General features: G+C 39.4%; 1 protein-coding gene across 3 annotated transcripts in view; it reads left to right on the top strand.

Annotated features, from left to right (window-relative positions):
- ush2a (Usher syndrome 2A (autosomal recessive, mild)) overlaps positions 1 to 23,455 on the top strand; it is a 186,853-nt gene that overhangs the window by 53,029 nt on the left and 110,369 nt on the right. For all 3 annotated transcript variants that reach the window (XM_054771236.1, XM_054771237.1, XM_054771238.1), the window contains 12 exons: positions 2,265 to 2,371; positions 2,751 to 2,874; positions 9,377 to 9,507; positions 13,842 to 13,968; positions 14,999 to 15,100; positions 15,296 to 15,484; positions 15,624 to 15,754; positions 15,817 to 16,096; positions 16,373 to 16,600; positions 18,566 to 18,646; positions 20,883 to 21,071; positions 23,062 to 23,202. In XM_054771236.1, coding sequence (XP_054627211.1) covers positions 2,265 to 2,371; positions 2,751 to 2,874; positions 9,377 to 9,507; positions 13,842 to 13,968; positions 14,999 to 15,100; positions 15,296 to 15,484; positions 15,624 to 15,754; positions 15,817 to 16,096; positions 16,373 to 16,600; positions 18,566 to 18,646; positions 20,883 to 21,071; positions 23,062 to 23,202 — 1,830 coding nt within the window. The remainder of the gene's footprint in view (positions 1 to 2,264; positions 2,372 to 2,750; positions 2,875 to 9,376; positions 9,508 to 13,841; positions 13,969 to 14,998; positions 15,101 to 15,295; positions 15,485 to 15,623; positions 15,755 to 15,816; positions 16,097 to 16,372; positions 16,601 to 18,565; positions 18,647 to 20,882; positions 21,072 to 23,061; positions 23,203 to 23,455) is intronic.

The following is a 23,455-nucleotide window of genomic DNA, read 5'->3' as shown; positions in this document are numbered from 1 at the left end:
CAGGGTGTACTCCGCCTCTCTCCCAAAGTCAGCTGGGTTAGGCTCCAGCATACCCCCGCGACCCTAGTGAGGACAAGTGGCAAAGAAACTGAATGAATGAAAGGTACATTTCTACCATATTTTAGGTAGAAATGACAAAAAAAGGTAGCAAAAGACTATAACTTACACATGTTTAAAAGAGCAACCTTCATATTTGCATTTAGACAAAAGGGTCCATGTTCAAAATTAGTCCTACTTTTTCTCACTTTTATCGTTCATTGATTATTGAGAATGCTTTTCTTAAAAATGTCAGAGAAATGAATGATTTCCAAAGTGTTACAAAAAATGAAAATGGCAGTGTTTTTAATGTCTTCTACAAAACCTCTCACAGTCACTTTCTTGTGTCATTTCCATCCAGAAGATACCTGATTTCCAGACAGAACTTGCGTCAGAACTTGAAAATTTGGTCTATGAATAATTTTACACTTAAACATTAAAAACTTACACAAACTGCGTAACTCATCCGCACTTATGTTGTACTGTATTCTAAGGTAATGACTATAACACATGATAAAAACAGAAAATTAACATCTAACAAATACTGTATATTTACGGTATACGCAATATCAAAAACAGGGTGATAGTTTGTTGTTAATGATACGCTGTTGCAGAATGTGAGATGTTAAGTCTAATGAAATTATTGGTACGACATCACCTGTTGGTTTAAAAATGTGTCAGACACAACCCTGAGGCAAATGTGGTCCTATCATTCACATTTAGAATTGTCGGTGTGTAAGATTTTTTTATCAAAGACACATTATGCCTACTACATTTTATTAAAGTCTAAAATAGGACATGTGTATATGCTGTGTGGTATGAGCGTGCTGCGATGCAGACAATGTTCTTAATGTCACCGTAGCTCAATTTCAATAGACTGGTAAGCTATTGATTGGCAGTAATTTATGGTTTGATGTGCCAAGATGAGATGTCGTCCACTCCCCTTTTAAGAGCTCTATTAGAAGTCGCACTGATGATGGTCGCACGTGTGTCACTGGGAGCTAATTTACGCCCACCGAAACCATTTGGACCATTAGAGGGAGACACGCGCACACACACACCAAGAAACACAAGAATGGGACAACACTTACTGCACACACATCTGAACACTATTCCATCACATGCTGTTTCCCCTTTCCATTCTTACATACATCATCACTCACCATATCAGCCAGTCTTGGCTTGATTTATTTCTAATACATGTTGAAGCTGTGGTTGCAATAGCGCACAGTGTGTTTCAAAAGGACATTTAATTTAACTTAAAAAGTGAGAGAAGGAAATTAAATTGACCCTCTGCAAAATTGAAAAAAGTGGTAATCGCGAAGGCTCTATGTCAGGAAATACTGAGTTGTAAGGAAACAACTAAGTTAATTTTATCCACAACTTAAATATTAATGGCACCTTAAGCTGCAATATAAGTACTTCAATATAACTCCATTGCCTACTGTATTTTTTTTCAAATTCACACATTTACACATATAAAAACATTATAACTGCATTTATAACGATGATGCACAAATATATTTTTTCTTTGTATTTAACTATACAGTTCCTCACAAATGTGAGTAGACTCCTCACATTTTTGGAAATATTTTATTATATCATTTCATGGGACAACGCTGAAGAAACGACACTTTACAAAGTCAAGTAGTCAGTGTACAAATTGTATAACAATGCAAATTTACTGTCCCTTCAAAATAACTCAATACACAACCATTCATGTTTGGACCGCTGGCTACAAAAGTGAGTACACCCCAGAGCATCCAAATTGGGCCGAATTAGCCATTTTCCCTCCCAGGTTTCATGTGACTCATTAATGTTACAAGGTCCCAGGTGTGAAAAGGGAGCAGGTATGTTAAATTTGGTCTCTCACAATCTCATACTGGTTATTGTAAGTTCAACATGGCACCTCCATGGCAAAGAACTCCCTGAGGATCTGACAATAAAGGAATTGTTACTGCACATAAAGGCTTAATGGCTATGTGTTATTTTGAGGGGACACTAAATTTACATTTTTATGCAAGCTATACACCGATTACTTTATGTTGTATCAATATGTAGTTTATTTATAGCTGTCCCACGAAAACATATAATTAGATATTTTGCAGAAATACGAGGGGTGTACTCCTTTTCGTGAAGGTGCTGTACATACCACACATATTTTTATTTGTTGATATATTTTCATGTTTTTCTGTTTTTAATTTGTTTTTATTTTCTCCTCTGATCAGCTCCAACTGGATTGTCCTTACCCCGACTGCATCCAGTCAATGACACAACCATTCAGATAGACTGGGATGTCCCAGCTCAAGTAAATGGACCACACCCAATGTACCAGGTATGTCAAAGGTTTAAGAGTCTGTTTTTGGAAGTTTAAAACCCCGTTTTTCGTCAGTGTTGATCTCGTGCATGGTCAGAAGGACAACATGTTTGTCCTCATCTCTTGTATGACGACGTCCCAGGAAGGTCCTGAGGGAATTTCAATCCATCCAGCACAACCATCCACTTAAAGTCCAGCATGAAGTGTTTCAAATGGTTATCAAAGGTTAAGGTCATAGTGACCTTATGAAACATGCTCTTGTCCATAGCTCAATAATTCATGAAGTGGTTATGACATGTTTTTCAGCCAACGTCTATTAAAATAGAAAAAGTGGTATTGTTTACTTGTAGTTGAAATTTTGGTGTATTTGTAGTCATTCTTCGTTTTTTTTTTCTAGGTGGAGAGGACAGACGTCTCTCTTTCTGACCCACAAGCTTCTTTCATCAGAGGGACGTGGTTCTCTGGGAATAGCCACTACCAGTTTCCAAGTGACACACTGCCTGTTAACATTGACTTCACCGGTAAGAAAACATATCCATATGTCACACATGTCATCATATATGCTGGCTTTACTGTTTAGTATTGTTGTTGGGTTGTTGTTTTTTTGTTAATTACTCTGCATTAGCTCAGTCTTCTTGTGACAATCCTTTTAGAATGACTTCTGCAGTCAACTTAAAGGACAATTATCTTTCTGTTTACCAGCATCATTAGAGGGTTGAGCTGCTCAGCCAAACATGTTCTGCTTCATCTGAGAACATCAGCCAGTCTGACGCTCATAATTAATGACTGCTGATACTAATCAGCTGGATTTGAGCGGCAAAAGCTCTTCTGGTGTGCCACTTGAAGCTCATTCACTGTTCTCAATAAGCGTATCACAAGTTTGTTCTTTGTTTTATACTTATATGGACACTCAATAAGTCATTCATTTTCTATACCGCTTGTCCTCATTAGGGTCACGGGTGAGCTGGAGCCTATCCCAGCTGACTTTGGGTGAGAGTCAGGGTACAGCCTAGAATGGTCACCAGTCAATCACAGGGCACATATGGACATATAGACAAACACCCATTCACACTCACATTCACACCTATGTACAATTTTAGAGTCTTTGATTAACCGAACGTGCATGTTTTTGGACTCTGAGGAGTGCAAACTGCAGTACCCGCAGTACTCACTTCAGCGAACTACAGCTTGTCTATCTCCCACCCTGTGTACTCTATGGTTGATGCCCCATGGAAGTGTACAGAAACAGTGCAGTGCATTCAATCCTGAATTGGAAAAAGTGGTTTTCGTCCCACTCATATTCATATTGTTAATTTTTGAACATCTAGTCATGCTCCATGTGTAATGTATGCCAGCCAGTGTGGCCGTGTGAATTTACGTTGATAAACCTCACTCCTTGAATCCGTTCTCGGCTCCAGTGCGGGTTGCATTGGTGCTATGACCCGGATGAGAGTGAAGTTTAGAGGGCTGAGTGTAACCGGTGCCATGGTGCAGCTCTGCGGATGTACGTTGGTGAACCTCACTCCTTGACACTTTAACAGTTGCGCCGGACATTGAGTTGACAGTCCGGGTTTTTAGCTAGTGCTCTTGACTCTCATTCTGTGGACCATGTCTAGCCCAGAGCTGAATTGGTTGAACCATGCGGGTTACACACATATGAAACAGACAAAACTGTCACCAGCCTGGCCTCTGCTCATGTCTTTCTGTTGAACACTACACAAAGCCTTGTGTTGCAGATCAACAAATGGTTTTTGATCACAACGAAAACTTGATCCATCTTTGAGTAAAACCTTCTTACGCTATATACTCCACTCTCCTTTTTCATAAAAGGTAACGGATCAGGCAGTCACTTTCTGACCGGATCTATTGTGGACCATCAATGTGTCAGCAGTCCTCAAACCATCGCCCTCTTACAACCATCAATACTAATAGCATCATCTACAGACAATTATTCCCATCGAAGCGCACGGAACAGCGAACAAATCAAAGCCAAATTGGATTATGAATGTAATGCAGTGTAATGCCCCCTCGAGAGTCAATTGATCACAGAGGAGAGAGTCGTCAATCGTTGATGCCTCAAGGAAACAGAGAAACTCTGTGCAATGACAACTGTCAGATTTGGATTCCCAATTTGTAGTCTTTTTTTGAAGGGGGGGGGAGTTCTACGTATACGCAAAGCCACAGGACGTCCCATGCAGCGTTCATCTTTGGGCAGTGTCAAAACTTTGCATGGATTATTTATTGCATACATTGCCGTGTACGGCCTATGACCTCCACCAAATGATTTTTGTCAGGTTGTTTTTCATATGCTATTATTGTGATAGGAGTGCATGTTTCCATAAAATGAGTCTGTTCAATTGTGATTAACGATGCTTCTTAATCCTAAATGAATATGAGGTACTTTAGGTCAGTATGTACCACACTGAATTTCAGCTAAAACAGGGTTATAAGTATATGCAATTAGTGCACTGATATGAATACTCGCTAAGTGCTTGTTTCCATAAATCCATGTAAGTCCATTCATCTTTTCTATGATGCACCTACAGTTACACATAAAAGTCCCATAATGTGACTTCATACTTGTACTTTTATTGCTGAAGGAATATGTGCATAAAGACGGGAGTACATTACACTCAAAAAAATAATGGATTTAAATGGACACAGACTCTAAAACAGATTATGCAGTCCTCCCTCCTCATTTGAATTTCTTCTATATTTGAGTCTGAAAGAGGCTGATCATACATCCTCACGCAGTGTTTCAGCTAATCCAGATGTATTTTTTCAGCTTTCATTAAATGAAGAGAGATGAAACATCCCAAACATAGGTTAGGGAAAAAAACTGAATGCCGAAACAAATAGGCTTGGATAATTTCCATTCATGTTTAATATAGTAGAGTGCTACAGCACCACTGGAGTAACTGAGCAGGAAAAGAGGGAAATGTTAAATGATACAAATTATTTTTCCCTAATTAATATGATTGATTGCCAGGCACTGATGTTGAGAGGAGAGGGGGGAGAAATGTGTGAAAGGAAAGTTTGCACAGACATCATTAGTTTTTCCCCATTTAAAGATTAATCAGAAGAGGCTGGGCTCTTTAATTCTGTCATTTGTATATTTAATGGGCTGCAGCAGAATCTATGGGTGTAATTAGCTAGCTGCCGCGCTCTCATTAATACGCCAAGCTCTGATTAATGCCAGCAGAGAGCTAACATGACTGGAGTTATTCAGGTTATGTTGGCTAGATGATTACACACAACCTCCTCCCTTTACTGAGACAGAGAGAGCAGAAACATTTAACGGCATTGGAAACAATACTGGCAAATAAATAAAACTCCCTTTTATAATGTATATTGCTGTTTATTGAATATACCATGTTATCTATAATACAGTGTTTTTTCTGGCATGATGATGATGATGATGAGATGTTTGGGTGATGATTTAGTGCAACAGTGAATGCCCAGATTGCAGTGCAACAAAATGAAAAGGCTAAACAGCATAGGTGTACAAATTTCATGACAAAAAGTCAAACTTGCTTATTTCCCCATTGGTGCTGTTCCTCGGGTCAGGTCGGATAACAGTTACCAAACTCCAGTGTGGACCAAACCAACCAGTCCAAGATCACTGTGTACACCATGAAAACCGTTACCAACCACGGTTGAGAATGTACTGTATGTGGTTGGCAGATCATCTGAGAGCAGTGCATCTTCTTTTAAATGTGTGAAGGAGGACCATTTGTGCATGTTTCACGCACAAGTCACTAAACCGTCTTCCTGTTTACGTTCTTGGTCCAGCCAACTGATTTGGACCAGAGATATTGGACTACAGGTGTGAAAGCATTTTTAAACACAGCACTTGGGATACTTTTCATTCAAGTATCCCAACAGAGGAGTGACACGGCTGTGATTAGTCTTTTCCAATTAGCCCAATCCCTGTTGACAATACTTCATTATTGTGTGTGTGTGTGTGTGTGTGTGTGTGTGTGTGTGTGGTTGTACATGTGGGTCTGTGTGTAGCTGGGACTCCTGTCATGATGCGTGCTCAGGTCTGTTTGTTGATGGCTCCAAAGTGGTTGTCAGCGTGAAGTAGCACAAGTCCTGAGGGGGAATCCCAAGGAAGTAATGCTGAGCACGAGCAGAGTGTCACTTAGCTGCTGTACATTTGGACCAAGCACCTTCCTGAGCCTGTGTCTGTCAGTCTATCCCTCTATATCTTGCAGACACAAAGGCTCAAATATGCACATTTTTTAACATGATTATGTTATATACACCTCAATATGATTCAGTGCACTTCTACACCATTAAAAGTTAAAACCACAATAATAATGCCAAATGTTAAATTAATACGTTTCTATCCTTATACACATTTTTGGTCTGATTTAGCTCTTATATTTAATCCCATTAGATTGTGAAGGTGTGCCTAATAAAGTGTCCCCTCAAGTGTAACACTGTGATGTTAAAGTAGGGGTTCTCAATTATTTTCTGTCATGTCCCCCCAGGGAACAGAAATGTTTTCATGCCCCCCCACCAATATCAGGAGATATACAGTATATATACTGTATATATATATATACAGTATATACTGTACAGTGTATACTGTATATGTTCTTTTAACCGTTATTAATGGGTGGTCGTGTTCTCTTTTTTGTTTGCAAAAAATTTAATTTGCATACATTCCCTTTCCATTTCGTCCAAAAAAAAAAAAGTTATCTTGATGTCGATAGCTGCTGTAGTGAAAGTGATGGAAATTTAAATGCAAAATGAAAAATATTAATATAAATGTCAGGCAACAGAGGGGAAAAAACCTAAAGAGGTTAGAGGGGGGTAATAGGGGGAAGGTTAAAAGCAGAGGGACCCGATCACGAGAGTGTCACGGAGAAGGTTAAAGGGGGGTAATGTAATGTCAGGTATCTGTCATGACTTCACTCTTCTTTGCAGTGACAAGGTCACAAATGTAAATGACACATGCCTACTTGATGTACACAACACATGCACACAATGCAAAGAATATGTGATGTCTCCCGTGCACAGTGTCTACATACATGTACTTCAAAAACATTCAAGAGTGGCCTAAAAGTCTGGTTTTCTTTAAAAGTCTGTTGTAAGAAAACATATCACATCAACTGCATAAAGTTAAGTGCATCTTGGATTAAAATATAAATAGCACCCAAGAAGGCATATTAAGAAAAAAATATATGAAACACCTTGGTTGGCTGTGTTTTGTGGACCATTGCAAGTATATATTGCTTACTATATGCCAATTTATACGTAGCTAAAATATAATTAAAACCTTAACATATCCTGGAAAAGCTGTTTTGAAAAATATGCGGTTTTGATTGACACTGTCAGAAAGGTGTCACATTTAACAGTATGTTTTATTTTTGTGGTTGTAGATTGCAATGTGTTGAACTGCACTAAAAAGGTTGTGCCCATTGAGAGTATGTGCCTATTCAGAACAGTGTGAAAAGGATTTATCTCGAAATGGTTCATCTGTATTCATCTTGAACTGGCCATGTAACTGTTCGACTTTCCTGCATGTTAAGTGAATTCACCCTTAATTATTTTTGCTAACACCGGCTCCTGATGAACTCTGAACTTCCTGCATTCAACCCTTCAGATCTTCCCACACTTCTGTTCCCTGAAGAGACAGACACACGCATCCACAGACGCACTCATGAAACTGTAGATCTGCTCGCGGATTAAGATTCAATCTTGGCTCCGTTGGAACATGATAGCACATGTGTCTGTGTGTGAGAACATACATTTCTGCTTGAGGGTTTGGGGTACAAAAGAAAGAAATCTTAAGGCAGTGTGTGTGTGTGTGAGAAAAGCAGGACAGAAATAAAAACCTCTAAACCCCTGGACTCAGTCAATCACATATTTCTAAGTTGTTGATGTAAATGTACTGTATCCTAAATCACAGAAGATTCTTATCGGCATATTTGAGAGTTATCATACTGTTCATGAATGATGCTCTGTCAGTAGCACATGACAAAGCATCTGTAAAAGCATACACATTTGGCATGAAAAAAAGCACATCATCTCTTATGGGAAGCTACCGTACTGTATATCCTTGTCTGGCATGCCATAACCATTATTCTGCTCAACAGAAATGGCAAGTCCCTAGAGTCAATCAAGGCAATTTTGTGAAATGCTCATCCCTAATATTGATGGAAAGTTGATCCAGAGGAATAGATGGAAAACAGTCCACAGCCCTACTGAATGTCTTATTAAATATCTGTTAGAATAACTGCACAAAACTTAAATAGCAGAATGCAGTTAAGAGTGATTATGGGAGTTCCAATTATTGTAATGTGCTTCTGCTGCCCATTTGTCGCCTTTTCAGTGACAGTACCAAAAACCACTACTTCTGTCGGACCATTTTTAAAGCTGGAGTTTATTTATTCCTCCTATTTCCTGGCAGTATAGATACCTATGAGCATATTGAATGACATTGGTTCTTCTATTGCTTTAATGCTCAAAACCTTGATACAAACTGTGCCATTGGTTGTGTTTTTTTGTTGTTGTTTTTTTAGGAACTGCAGGTACAGTTCGAGTTGAAATCCCAAACGGATAAAGTTAGTTCTAAAGTGAAAAGTGAACCTTGCGCTGGTTTTCACTTCCTGTGCGAGCACTTAAGGAGAAGGACAGAAAAGGAAAAGCTCTGTGATGTTGTTGAGGCAGGAAGGAGGAGCCACAATATCTTTGGAAGATTTTGGTTTTAGAGATAAAAGCTAGAGATTACAAGTAAGAGCTTTTAAAAGTAGTGGAATCAAGGGTGTCCACCGAGGCTCGTCCTCTGAGGTTCATGTTTTCCCAAAGTGTCTTTGTGGTAAGATTATCCTCGACAGTTGGCTTTAGCGAAAATGGAGTCAGCTTAGAGGTTTGGTGCAATTGGGAGATCATGAACTTGATGGAGCTGTAACAAGAATTATGGATATATGAAGTCAGATTTCTATGAAGATTTCTCAACTTTGTCATGAAGATATTTCCTGTTATGTTACAATCTCTTCATCTTTGTTTCAGGTGTTGAGTTGAGTTTCAAGACTTACTCTCCAGACGGCATGCTGCTCTGCGCCCTTTCTCCTGGAAATCAGGAGGAATTCATTGCTATTCAGATCAAAAATGGACGTCCTTACTTCTTGTTTGACCCACAGGTATGCACTTAAAAAAAAAAATACATTTTTACACCATGTAGAATGTCACCATCAGTGATGTGCGGTCAGGGAAGAGAAAAAAAACAACAAAAAAAACAAATAACAGCAAAAAATTGATATTAATATTTGCCCTTTTAACTGTGATATAAATGTATTTTCAGTACGATTCAATTTTTCATACATTTCTTTCAGTAAAAATAGTTGAATTTGGACACTTCCTGATAACATACCGAGTGGAAAGCTGAGATGAGGCTGAAGTGTGATACTACAGTGTGCACGTCTGAAGGCGCTCACAGCAGGCAATGCTCAGGTCGTTTGCGTGTAAGCTCAGACACTTGAAAATTATCGGGAACATTGGTCAGTATGTCACCGCATGTCACTGGTGACCCTAAAGGGGAAACACAGTTTTAGTTAAATGCAATACACTCATCTCAGCATTGCATAATCTAATAATATCCAATACAAAACAGGTATTTTTTGTTAACTGAACAATATGCTCATTATGTATTGTGGTTATATTTTGCAGTGGTATAGAACTGCACTGCATCATATGGAGAGGTTTTTTGATTATTTTGGTTGCTTTATTTAGCTACATGAGAGTAGCACAACTGAAAACTACAAACACTATTTAAACATTGTAAATTCATTTACTTGAACTCATTGGCTTGTACCTAATAATAAAATGTATATGCATCTGAGAAACTATTATTCAAACTAAACCACTCGTCATTGGGTTTGCATTTAAGAATGTTGTTTCCTAGGTTAAAATCTAATCCTTCTCACTTGACATAGTGCTCACCTACAACGCATTTTCTCTTTACAGTGGTCCTCCACTCTGTCTCTTTCTGCCTTTTCTTCTCTGACTTGCTCTCATCTTATAAATGTGATCTGTACCTCACTCATTGCTTTCTGTCAGGGAGGTGGAGCAAGAGGGGTTGAAAAAAAAAAACTTTAAAAGTGTGTCAACGTTTGAATTGGACTGCAATTAATTCATTCCCTACAGTCACCACGCATGAATACCAATTGCAAGCTAATTAAGCTCCGCACCCTGGCATACAGTCTTACACACATTCCTTATCCATCCTGACAGACACATGTAGAGAGGCTGAAGAGTCAATGACTTGGATGATGAAAGCAATGATAGCAGATCATTGCACATATTTCCATGAGGTAACCATCTACTGTAATTAGGTTCTCAAACAAAACAAAAAAAACATGCATAAAACACATATTAGCATCTATGCAGTAATCCGCATGTATTCATAAATGTGTAACTATTTGTTAAATACTGCTGGATGCATGATTAAGTGTGTCTTCTCCAAGTGGGCTGACTCTTTTTGTTTAGGCTAGTTTGGGATAATTAACAGCGGGAATAGTCTTACATTTTATTGTGTGTTCCCCCTTTAGAAGCATCCATCCATTCTCTCTGTTAGCCTGTGAGCTAGTCTAATGGGATTACTAGTGCACAGGGTGTAATTTAGCATGACACCAGCAAGTGCTCATAAGGTGGCTACATGACACAAGTATGAGAAGTCTGGTCACCACCTGTGCATGTTCTGTCAGTTGTTGGTTCTGTTACAAACATGCTGTGTGATTGACACCATCGATCATTTTGCTGCGTGTTTTCATACACTTGTGTGGAACATTTACTACCAGCAGTTCTACAAAGCCCCTTGAGTAGTTAATGCTTGTAATGACTTGCTCAAGGGCACACCCAGGGATAGTTGCTTCAAAGTTTTGGAGTATTTAACTGGCATGGATTTGATCTGGTTGTGTGTCCCTGTAAAAGGATGCATAACACTTCTCCCCCTGCTGTCTTGTCAAGTAGAGGCGCCTAGCACTGGCTGTAAAGGTGCCAGAGGCTGATATACTTTGGCATTCATACATTTATTGATCCCATCATTAAATCTTCATCACTGTTTGTGTGTGGCTCTGTGCTGTCAGTGCGTTTTTTGTAGGCCTTTACCGATCTGGTGCTCATGTTTTACTACCTGATTTGTCTCTAACTTGCTAAAAGCTGATCACAACAATGATGTCAGACTTAATAGGCGGTCAGGAGAGCTTTATCCAGACCGGCTTGTGCTTGTGGTGATTTTACGTGCATGTTCGTGTTTGCCATGTACTGTATAAGTATGTTTAATGTCTAACCCTGATCTCACAATACGTAGCCAAGGAAGATTGAGATTTAGTTCAAAGCAATGAGTTGCAAAGTGCTGTGGATTATGTCAGTTTGTGCGTTCACCTACAATACTCAGTCTGGTTGCATTGTGTCTCCATCGATACCACCATTGTATAATTTGCAAGTTATAAAAACAAATCAAATACCTTCCACATTTGTATTTAGGTAAAGTAGTTCCAGAATGCTGTTTGACTAATTTGATAAATGTTGAATAGCAAAAATGAAAATAATCTGTCAAACCTTTATTTATTATACACTACACGTCATTTTTAATAAATACAGGGTGTCCATAAAAAGATCAGTTAGGATAATGCATAATGCCGCTTATAGAGAACATACAAATCCTCTATTTCTAAAATCACAATTATTAAAAGTTGTTTATCTCGTCAACTTTCAAACAGCTAAAAGTATGCATCAGGCAAACAATAATCTGTTATCCAAAAATATAATACAATTCTTCTCAACACGAGAGGAGAAATATGACCTCAGGGAAAAATTCAACTTAAAACATTTATACGCGACAACAACGTTAAAAACCGTCAGTATTTCAGGATGTGGAATCAAACAATTCCATTAAGATGAGCGATTTCAGGAAACAATACAAGCAGTTGATGTTTGCAAAGTACAAGGAAGAAGAGTCCTGAAACACTGTGTACATACAATGCTACGTCTGATCACTACCACACTCACTCCTAACTCTTCATTCTTGTCAATTATTACTCTTTATTCTTATGTGAGTACATTGACGGTACTCACCCACTATCCAACTGTATTCTGTTATGTCTATTTCATACATATCATACACAGTAATTAGAATTGTCATATGAGGTAGTTACAGTGATAAGATAATTGAGTACTATTTTACCACATTATTACATAATACCTATGTTTCTTCCGACTACTTTTGGACCTGTGGAACTGTCAATTGGAATATGTGATGTATTCCAATGCAACTTGTATGCATGTCCAAATAAATTAAACCATTACCATTACCATTACGAGACTGTAATCCATTCCTTGCCATGTTCGCTTTAGCATAGCCTCATCAGTGGGGCCAATGGCATCAGTGATCTTTTCATTGAGGTTGTCTTGTATCTTTGTTCAATACACAATATTTTTTACACGACCCCATAGCAAGAAGTCCAGGGGAGTGATATGTGGGGAACGAGGTCCACGAAATACACTGAAACACACTAAATACACTAAAGTGTGATTCAAATGTTCTGCTAGTATTAGAGAGACTACAGTAGTGTTAGAAAAATTGATTTTTAGACTTGTATGGTATCTTTTAACTTGATTGACATATTCAGTTGATTTGGAGCTGTTAATACATACAAATATATATAATCCATATATTTAATCCTGTCCTGCCATTTATCTTTCTGTTAATTAAATACAGTAAAAATTGGCATATTTCAGACATAGTTGCTAATGGTGATTAATCTGATTAAACTTTCTAATCATTTGACAGCCCTAATTATAACATTCTTGTTTGTCATGCAAGTATAGAAATAAGTTAACCACTCTTAATATTAAGATGACAATGATGGCAGTTTGAACTTTTTAGACATACTGTATTGACCTGAATATGAGACGACCCCTTTAATTCAAGACCTGCTTTTGGACAAATATCTTTTAAGACAAAATATATGAGAAGAACCACACAGTTCATCTTTTTTTAATCATGTTTTCAATATCAGTGGAATAACAATTTGTAGATTGGAATAAAAAATGATATAATATTTCTTAGCTGCTGGACACTTCTTTGATGACTCTGCTTCATTGATCACCATTATCTTAAAATGTGCATCAGAACTCCTCCTCCTTGTTCGTTTGAGACACTGCTTACCAGTGGGTCTCGACTGCATCTCTCCAGGTGGAGTGACGAGAAGAAAAGCTCTGACTGGCTTGCGGAGCAAAAAAAATATTCAGGTCAAAATGGTATTTCCCATATTCTGAAATGTAGGACTACTGGGCTACTGGGGCATATAGTATTAGAGGTTCTACTGCATCCCCAAAGTATTCCTCCTCATACGTGTCCAACTATCCCTGCAAAGATATTGAATCACAGTTTTGTTTTGTTTTTTTAACACGTCCAATTTAAGTTGGTGTTAGCCAGTTCCTTCAAATGTTTCTTCTTTGCTGCTTTGTGTAGGGCTCAGTAGTGGCCGTCAGTGCTCAGGGGGATGGAGGGCGCCTCTACAACGATGGTCAGTGGCACCACATCACAGCAACAAGGCGAGGAGCTGTGGGAACAATCGTTGTAAACAATCAATACAGAGGTATCTCATTCATACTGACCGCTGCATGTATCACCTGTTTGTGTGGGTGTGTAAATAAATGTTAATGCCATACAGTATGTGCTATATGTTTATATCCGTGAAAGCAAACAGCATAGGTTGTAGAAGTAATTGTGCGTATCTCCTGCTTTGTGTGTAAATTTCCCAGTTGTTGAGGCATTAGCCAGGTTAATCCTAGCTGCTCTTTGAGGAATCCAGTGAGGAAACTAGCGATTTAACCCACACAGAGAAACTCACTTATGCCTCGCAGTTCTCCTGTGGTCTTTTACTAATGTGCTGTAGCTGTTCATGCATTCACCATGCACAGCATTAGGTTCACCTTTATGTGTAGCATCTAGGTTGATGAAATCCAACGTAAGAACCATCTTAGAAATGCTACTACTAATACCATACTGTATGTATAGCTGAATATGGTAGACAAAACTTCAGATTTTTAAAATAATTACTGTATATATCCATCCATTTTCTGGGTCACAATTGAACAGCCTCATAATTCCTTCGTCACACACTTTGTCTGTCTCTTTCTCTCTATTTTGTTATCGCTCTTCGAGTCACTTTTATTTCGAGGCCTTTTAGCGCAGGGTATCCTCCTCATTGCACAGTAGTCCAGCCTTTCGAAACCTGTTGGTGATAGAGAACAGTTGGCGGTCGGAGCAATCCAAACAGAATCTGTAGTAATTCTATACTTGATCAAACTTACTTACGATGTGTCAGAAGTAGCTGCATAAGACTTCATGAGCTTCATAAGCATATGAGCTTCCACATCACTACTTCCTGAAGCTGCATGCTAAGCATCATGGGGAATGTAGTTTTAGCCATAAATTAGCCGCATCACTGTTTGAACTGCAGGGTTCAAAGCATGAGAAAAAAGTAGCTGCATACACACTGGAAATTACGATAAGTGTATCAACATGTGGTGTTGAGGTTTTTGTAATCTTTCTATTTGTTCCTTTTACCTTCTCTCATCAATCTCCCAAACACACACCTTCACACTCACACTGTACTACACCAGGTAGTGCTTCAGCCTCCAGTGGAAGCACTATAATTGGTGAGAATACAGGAGTGTTCATTGGAGGACTGCCAGGAGATTTAACTCTCCAGAGGAATGATCCAGGTGCGTCCATCTCTACTCTCCCTGTAGATATTAATAAAATGATCATTTGTGTATTTTCATTAGTATTTATGCTGTTGTGTCAGTCTCAGGGTAGACCTTACATAGATAGCATCTGACCTCGATGTTAAAATTTGAGACTATTTTAGCCTGAAACCACAATGTAAAAAACATTTTTATTCTTGTCTGTGCCACCAGGGCCCGCCCGCCTGATGCGACAGGGTTTCTCTGGTTGCTTGAGAGACGTGCGTTTTAAGATGACTGACGGCCCCTCAGAGGAGTGGAGTCCCCTGGACTGGACAAAAGCCACAAATAAAATGTCAGCATATGAAAGCTGGGAGGGATGCCCGCTTCATATTGGAGATGGGGCTCATTTTCTTGGTCATGGTAGGACAATGTTGATTGTTTATAATAGGAGTGCATGCGGATGATTATTTATTGCACGAGTGATCTTATTACACCTATATCTCTGGACTGTATCTCCAGTGGCTCCTTATGTTGTCATGCTATTCCCTGTTGTATTCAGGTTACTTGGAGTTGAGCAAAGATGTGTTCATCGGAGGAAAGGACTTTGACATCTCCATGGAGTTTAGAACAGACCAGTTGAATGCACTTCTGCTTTTTTCTCACAACACACAGACTGATGACTATATGCTGGTAGGTTGTGTCTCATTTACAAATCTTGTGATATTGCTTCTTTTAATGTTTCTCTTTCTTAGGTGGAGTTGAAGAGTGGCCTCCTGTTGTTCGTTCTCTCCAGTGGAGGTCATGTGACAGAGCTTAGTATGTGGGTGGGTCTGAGCTACTGCGATGGAGACTGGAAGCAGCTCTCCCTAGCAAAGCGTGTCTCTGTCATCTCTGCGGCTGTTGATGACTGGGCAGAGGAGATGAGGGGAGCTGGAGCAGCAGGGGGACTTCATGTTGACTCACCATTATACTTGGGCGGGGTGCCCACTCAGCTCACCCATCCTGCTTTGCACTTCCACAGTCACAGACATGGTAAGATATGTGTACGTGTCAAAGGATAAGACAGATGAAGCGACCTAACACTTTATTAACTACATCTACAGTAACTATTCAATACTAGACCTGTGCCAAAACATTTCCTGTTAGGACATAATAATTCTATGACAGGCATTAATTTACCAATGCATGTATGTATGCAAAGCAGAATGCTAGATGAAGGCAGGACTTAATTTACAATGTGCAAGACAAAAACTTAATTTTCTTTCGTGGTTCAATACTTTTGCCCTTCTTTCCTTTCCTGCCTCGCAGGCCTCGGAGGTTGCATAAGGGGCCTCACCATTCAAAGTGATGAAACAACAAGCCTGCCTGTCAGTCAAAGTGTGAATCTCTCTGTTGCCTCCCGGCGTTCTGTTAGAATCTTCCTCGGCGGCTGTCCTACTAGTGAAAGCCGCTACAACTGCAGGGGGAATGACTCAGTGTTGATCTTCACTGGTAGAGAGACGCACGCCTTTGATTACAGTGTGTCGCCATTCACTGGTAAGAATTGCAAATCATCTTTTTCATCAACTTTTTCTTGACCAAAGATGATGTCACCATTGCCCACGATTGTCAGAGAATCCCTTTTTGCGGAATGTGAATCACTGCAGAGTACAAGACATGTTCTATGCATATCTCAAGGTCACCAACTCTTTTGGTTTTATCTCATACACATTTTACATCAAAACAAATCAAATAAATACAAGGAATGCACAAAGCCACTCCAGATAAATGCTATAGCTTTATAGGTTAGCTATAGGCTTCTTTGGTTTACTGAAAACACATCTCAACATCAGGCTTTTTCAGCATGACATTGCTCTATAAACATTACTCAGAGTGGAGATTTACGTGGTTTCCACAGATGGCTCCACACACACGCACATGCTCCAAAATGACACTTGACCTTGTGTGTGTGCTGTGCTATGTTTGAAAATTGAAAAAGCAAATTTTAATGCATGTGAGGCAAAGTTGAGGTAAATGAATTAGGCTACTGCATTCTGTCCAGCCATGCAATGCAAAACAGACCTGCTAAACTTGTGCAGAAGCTTTGAAAGAACACACTTTTTACGTTATTTGTTGTTAATAACAATCTTGACATAAATCAAAGGGTTGCATCACAGTATAGTGGTATCAGTGGCTTAGCTTGTATAAACATTTTTATTTTACTTGTCATCTTTGAAGCATCTATTAAGCATCTAAAACCTTTTTTTCCTGTCTTGTAAAGTGCATTATTATTGGAGGCTTTCGGTTGTGCACCTTAAAAGCAGTCTCAGTCGGGACATTATTATGTGTAAAATAGAAACACTCGTAGACTGGATAAAACCTGTAAAAAAGTCAACGTTTTATAAATCATCTGCTCCTCGCTTTAATAAAAAAAAATAAATTCCCTGGAGATAAACAGTGGCCTCCCTCATCACTTTCTGTAGTAGCATTTGTCTAAGTGTGTGCAGAGAGTATATCACTATAAAGCAGAAGTGGGCAATTAGTTTTCCCAAAGGGATCACATGAGAAACAGTACATATTGTGGCTGGCCGGGCCAAGAGCCTGAGCTAAATTATACTTAACATCAATTTTGTCTCTTTATAAAAACAGAGAAAGTTCATCGTTTGGACTTTTTAATGCGATGATTAAGCAATGGAAAGTAAAAAACATCTACAGTAAATTTTTCAAAAATATTTATATTTATATTTTTAAAAAATTTCAAAATAAAAGTGCATGTTCAGGAACGTAACCAGCCAGATACATACATAATGGATGGGCTGAAATGTTTTCAGCTGAGGAAGGAGCAAAGCAAGGCACTGATCCAAACCTGTTTGTTTGTACAGTGTGAGGGGCAGCGTTGGAGCTTAAAATCAAGCATGGCTTATGCTTCTGCGTCGAGGTGCTTGCGTACACTACCCAAGTACGCTCCTTCCCCTCCCAACCCTCTTGTATAGCTCGACTTGCACCTCAAACAAAATGTAACATTGCTGCGACACTGACTGTAAGGGCTGTGATTGGTCGGCTCAAAGTACATTATTTCCTTTGTGTATACGACTCTTTCAGAGGGTGTACAGCCTACCTTTGCAATCTCCTTCTCCGATTTTGAATCAGCATTTGCAATAAAAGTGACTGTGAACACTATTTCTCTGTAATTGCCATTGGTCACTCTTGATGAAGAAAGCTAACAAGCTAAATAGATGAGTGTCATGGTTTAGGTTTTGTGTGCACATGCACGGATTCACATACATACAGTAGATACAGTACATACAACTTAGATCTGCCCAAAGAATGTGATTACAGAACCTGGATGGTTCTCCAATCTGGCTTTCTTGTTCTTGAGTCATACCAGTACACCTGTATTTACCTTCATGACAATGTTACCTTTTACCTGATAAGTTTTGCCTAATATTATAACTAATATACTTTTTTTTTCGCTTTTGCTTTTGCTTTTCCTTATCCCAATCCTAATCCTCCACCTATTAGAATACCTGTACAGGTTTATAGCTTTAGGTTCAGGAGGCTGGGCAGCCTCGCCTTGGCAGAGAGGACGCAGTCGGGGCAGAGGTAAGACATCTTTCTGGTATCAGTTGGAGTGTGTGTGTGTGTGTGTGTGTGTGTGTGTGTGTGTGTGTGTGTGTGTGTGTGTGTGTGTGTGTGCGTGCGTGCGTGTGTGTGTGTGTGTGTGTGTGTGCGCCCCTATTTTCATTCACAACAAAAATGTCTTGTGACTGACCGCAAGTAGGAAGGAATGCCACCTGCTGGAGTTTCCCTTTGGCCTCCATAGATTTTGAAAAGAAAATGCAGTACATCTTGCACAGTGTGTAAGGCTCATCCGGACCTAGTGATATTACACGTGCCTGACGCTATGAGAGATTGATAAAGCCACTATAAAGGGCATCCCAGTAAAAGGCTGTTAACCCAGAATGGCCCATGTGCTCCCTTGTGTAATATAAAGCTGCTCATTAGTAGTGAACGATACACTGGCAGGTCTGGTGTGCTGTGACCACAGAGAGGAATGGAAGGGAGGGAGGAAGGAAGTGCTAATAAATACATTAAGAACCAAGGGGAAGAAGGGAGGATTGAGAGGCAAAGGTGAGTGCATATGGAGGAGAGGGGAGCTTGGATGAAAATGGAGGAAAAAGCTGCAAAATGATTGGGTAATCATGGGAGGAGTTAAAGTGTAAAAGACGGCATTGGGATGGTGGGGGAATTACTTGGCAGTCATGAAATAATTGTTGATAATGAGATAAATTATCTGATTGACTAATATTCTGTACATAATATGTTAAGTATTTTCTTGAGTTTTGTTGGATGGATACAGAAAGTAAGGAGCAGAGGCAGACTTACCATTAGGCAAACACAAGCCATTGCCTGGGGCACCGAGATTTCCAGGGGCCCCCAAACGTCTCATAAAAACTGATAATTGATTTTTTTCTTCGATTTAGAGTACATATTACTGTTTTAGTCTTGATTCACGTGCTTAAAACTACGTCAAAATGCATAATCTGTCAGCAGCGCTGCCACTACTTCACCTTCCCTACACATGCAATGGACTGTTCCAGGTTACAGCGCATGTGCAGATTGATTCCGGAAGACAGGAGCGAAACAAGCTTGTTGGTGCGCGGTTTGGAGAAAACTGATGCGGAGTTACCCCAGTGGAGTGGAGAAGTGGAGTAGGCGAGAAGGAAACAAACATTTTTTTAAAAGCCAAACTACCAAAGATAGACAGCTTGACAGCAACACAGCCGAGAAGAATACAGTAGTTTTAGGGATGAAGCTGAGAGTGACGATTTACATCACAAAGATGTGAGTATTAAAGCGCTAAACTATATTAAATGTTCTTATCCATTAAAGGAAAAGTGTTGAGATGATTCATATGTTAGGTAATAAGGATTTTAAAGACTTTATGTACAGTAGCTCAGGAAATAGGAGAACTTTCTTATTTATTTATTTTATTTATTTTTGTGTGTGTGGGTGGGGTGGGGGGGAGTATAAACATGGCTATGTAACTAGCAACTTAAGCTGGCAGATACAGTAACTCTAACAGGAAAAAAGTGGCCTAAATTGCACACTCACCTTTTGTAAAAATGGAAATTTAAATAGATGTAAAAAACATTTGTCAGTGCAGTAAGGAGGCTGGGTTTGCCTTGGGCACCCAAATGACTAAATACGCCCCTGGTGAAGAGGATGGTGCAGATAAGGGAGGTTTGACGGTCGATGGTCCATCCTCCAACGATGTCTTGTCGCGAAAGGAAAGGAGAGTACCATTTAAAAGGAAGGAGGTTGATTACAGTGAAATATAGCCCCAGAATGAATGGCCTGCTGTATTAAATCAGCACTGAAAAAGTTACTACTCTCATAAATACTATTTATGCTAATGGTGAGGCATGATTTACTGTGCCTATTAAAACACGCAAAAATGGGGGGATGCTTTTTCTTTAACCTCTTGTACTCCCAACCTGTTGTGTTGCCTCTCTTTGATATGTTTTTTTGTCTTGTATTGTATGTTGTAATGTAATGTAACGTATGTTCACCGGACGGACACAAGGCTTGAGACACACTGATTGTCACTCATCTGCCCATCTTGGTCACAGTTTTTTTCTTAACATGGACATCAAAAGATTTCTTGGAGAAATACTGTAAATCATGTAGAAGTTTTCCCAAAATCTGTTCTAGTTCTTTGGTTTTCTTCTCTTTTACTTTCTGTAGGTATCATGGCTGTGTGTCCCAATACTTCTGTCTGTGTATCGTATATGTACTTTTACACACACTGAATAATTTGAGTTCTCTCGCTTCCTAGTACCGAGCACCGTCCCGCCTCCCTCCACGTTACAGATTCTGAATGGCTTCAGTGCCAAGGTGAGCTGGGCACCACCCACTGGTGATCTCAGAGGTGTGATTGATAGGTATGAGTTGAGAGCCTACAATAGAGACCAGCCAGAGGCGCCGCCTATCAAAGCCATATACCTGGCTAATGGAAATTTCACAGGTAAAAACATTTTTGTTAGATGTGACATTAGTTTGGATGCACAAGAAGTACAGTTACTCTAATAGTGGTTAAGTGGTTAACCCACTTCGTATGGGGATGTTCTTGATGACTTATTGCTTTTTGGCCGCAAATGCATTGCCAGTGTTCTTTTTGCTGTCTTCCTTATGCACACACACTCATCGTCCATGCAAGCCCGTTAATGTCTCCTTGGCGAGTCCCCAGCGTTTGCAGACTGTCCTCATTTGGAGCAAGACACTCAAGACTATCCCAATGATGTCATACCTTGGCATCGCTCCTTTCAACTCTCTCTCATTTTTCGATCTTTCCTCGCTTCATCTTCAGCGCTGACGATGATGTCGGCGTCCACTGCTGCTATTCGTCCCCCACCTTGTCCACGCCGCCATGTCTCCAGGCAAATATGAAGATGAGCCCGCCCGTCCCCGTCGTTCTCGGTGTCTCCCGCCTAGCTCCTCCATCCCCTCACTGTCTCTCTGCCAGACATTATGTCCAGTCGGGATAAGGCTTCTTGTTAATTTATGATGGGCTTGACACCTGCCTGTAGAATTACACCAACGGCTCAAAAACACAGAACGCAAATGAGGGTGTAATGGCAGTGGAGTGGGGCCCTGGCCTCTAATTGAATTAAAAGACATGGGTGACAAAGAGAGAGAGGGGAGGGAGGGGAGTGTGGCTCAGTCAGACAAGTGGAGGGCGACTGAGGATGAGGAGGGATGGACATAACAGTGAAAAAGTGGAGAGGGGACAAAAAAGAACAATAAAAAGGACACTTCACTTGCCAAGTGCGGTACTTCTACTTAGCAACAGCGTCATAGAGTTGACAACTAAAGTACTTGTTGAAATCAGCCTCAGTAACAGGACACGCACACAAGGGAATCATTATTTTGCTAGTGTTGATTGGTTGTTGACTGAACGCAATTGTCTATGTTGCTATGACTTGTGGCTTATTCTTTTTTATACATCTGGCCTAGTTGTTAGGTACACTTTTACAAATCGGTGGTGAAAAGCACACTTTGAACACCATTAGTACATGGGTTCTTAATCTTTTTGACCACACATGCCTAAGCACCAGGGGGATCTTTGTAATTATGCAAAATACTGCAGAAAACATACAACAAATTCATACTGGCTGATGATCAATCAGTATGTAAAGCTAGAATATTTAATCTCATGACGACACAAAAAGAGTTGACAACACAGGAGCATATTGTTTTTTTTTTATAAAATAATGTTTACTTTATCAATCATTTTCAGTTGCTATAAATTTGAATGCATTTATTTACAAAAAATGAATATCTCAACACAAGGCAATAGCCTTTTATATCTTTTTACTCTCTTCCTTAAGTGTATTAGTATTAGAAAGTAATAAATGAAAAATAATTATTAAGGCCATTAAAAGGTATTTAAAGGTGTTAAATGTGATTTTATGATGGATGCATTTCATTTTGTTTGTAGTTTTTGAGTGTTTTCTATTTGCGTTGCAAAGTTTGTGTTGACATTGTATAAGTTTATTCAAATATTGATATTGATGCACAAGTAATCGACAATGCATTCTTATGAGGTTGTTTGTTTAGTTTCTTTTTTACAACGCTTAATACTTATTCTTATATGTGCTGCAGTGTCTAAAAATGTGGCTGCAATAACAAAATAATTTTCTGCAAATCTCAATAAAGTATCTATCAGTCTATCTAGCTAAAGATATAATTTGGGATTTGTGTGATCAAAGTTTGGCCATTGATGTCATGTTTAGTGGTCGTCCCTATTTGAATTTGTTTGCATTGGAGCAGAGTGTGTTGTTAACAAAATCAAAATCAGAAAGTTTTGTCATCAAAATCAGAAAGTTTGCTGAAAACACTCAATGTTCTGGTTTTAAGAAAACAAGGTATTCAATTAACGTCTGACTAAAGCCCAGGATTTCTAAATCTAAGCTGAAAATAAAATATGTACCCTCTCTGAAATTCTGTTTTTTCAGGTGTTCTGTCCGGTCTCACTCCGTCCACTCAATACTTGGTGACTGTAAGTGCTTGTATTGCAACTGGCTGCACTGAAAGTCTTCACAATGACAACTCTCATGCTGTTAATATGACATCCGTCCTCGCAACCCCAGAGGAAGGTAAAACCATGATGCACAAACACAACATTTCTTTCTCCATCCTTTTTTTTTTTTTTTTTTTAGCAGTGCCATTCCTTTTCTGAACCACAGAGGCACACACACACACATGCACAGACTAATATTGCAGTCTTGCGGGAGATTTGTACTTGTAAGAGGAAAGGAAAAGAGCACCCAGACAAGAACAAGTGACAGATCAGAATGAAATAAATAGGAGCAGGAAAATAAGGACAAATGGGAAGGGCTGGAGACACGT

The sequence above is a fragment of the Dunckerocampus dactyliophorus genome, chromosome 3, assembly GCF_027744805.1.
Source record: "Dunckerocampus dactyliophorus isolate RoL2022-P2 chromosome 3, RoL_Ddac_1.1, whole genome shotgun sequence".
NCBI lineage: Eukaryota > Metazoa > Chordata > Actinopteri > Syngnathiformes > Syngnathidae > Dunckerocampus > Dunckerocampus dactyliophorus.
The sequence above is the reverse complement of the archived record's forward strand: the minus strand, read 5'-3'. Positions and strand labels throughout refer to the sequence as shown.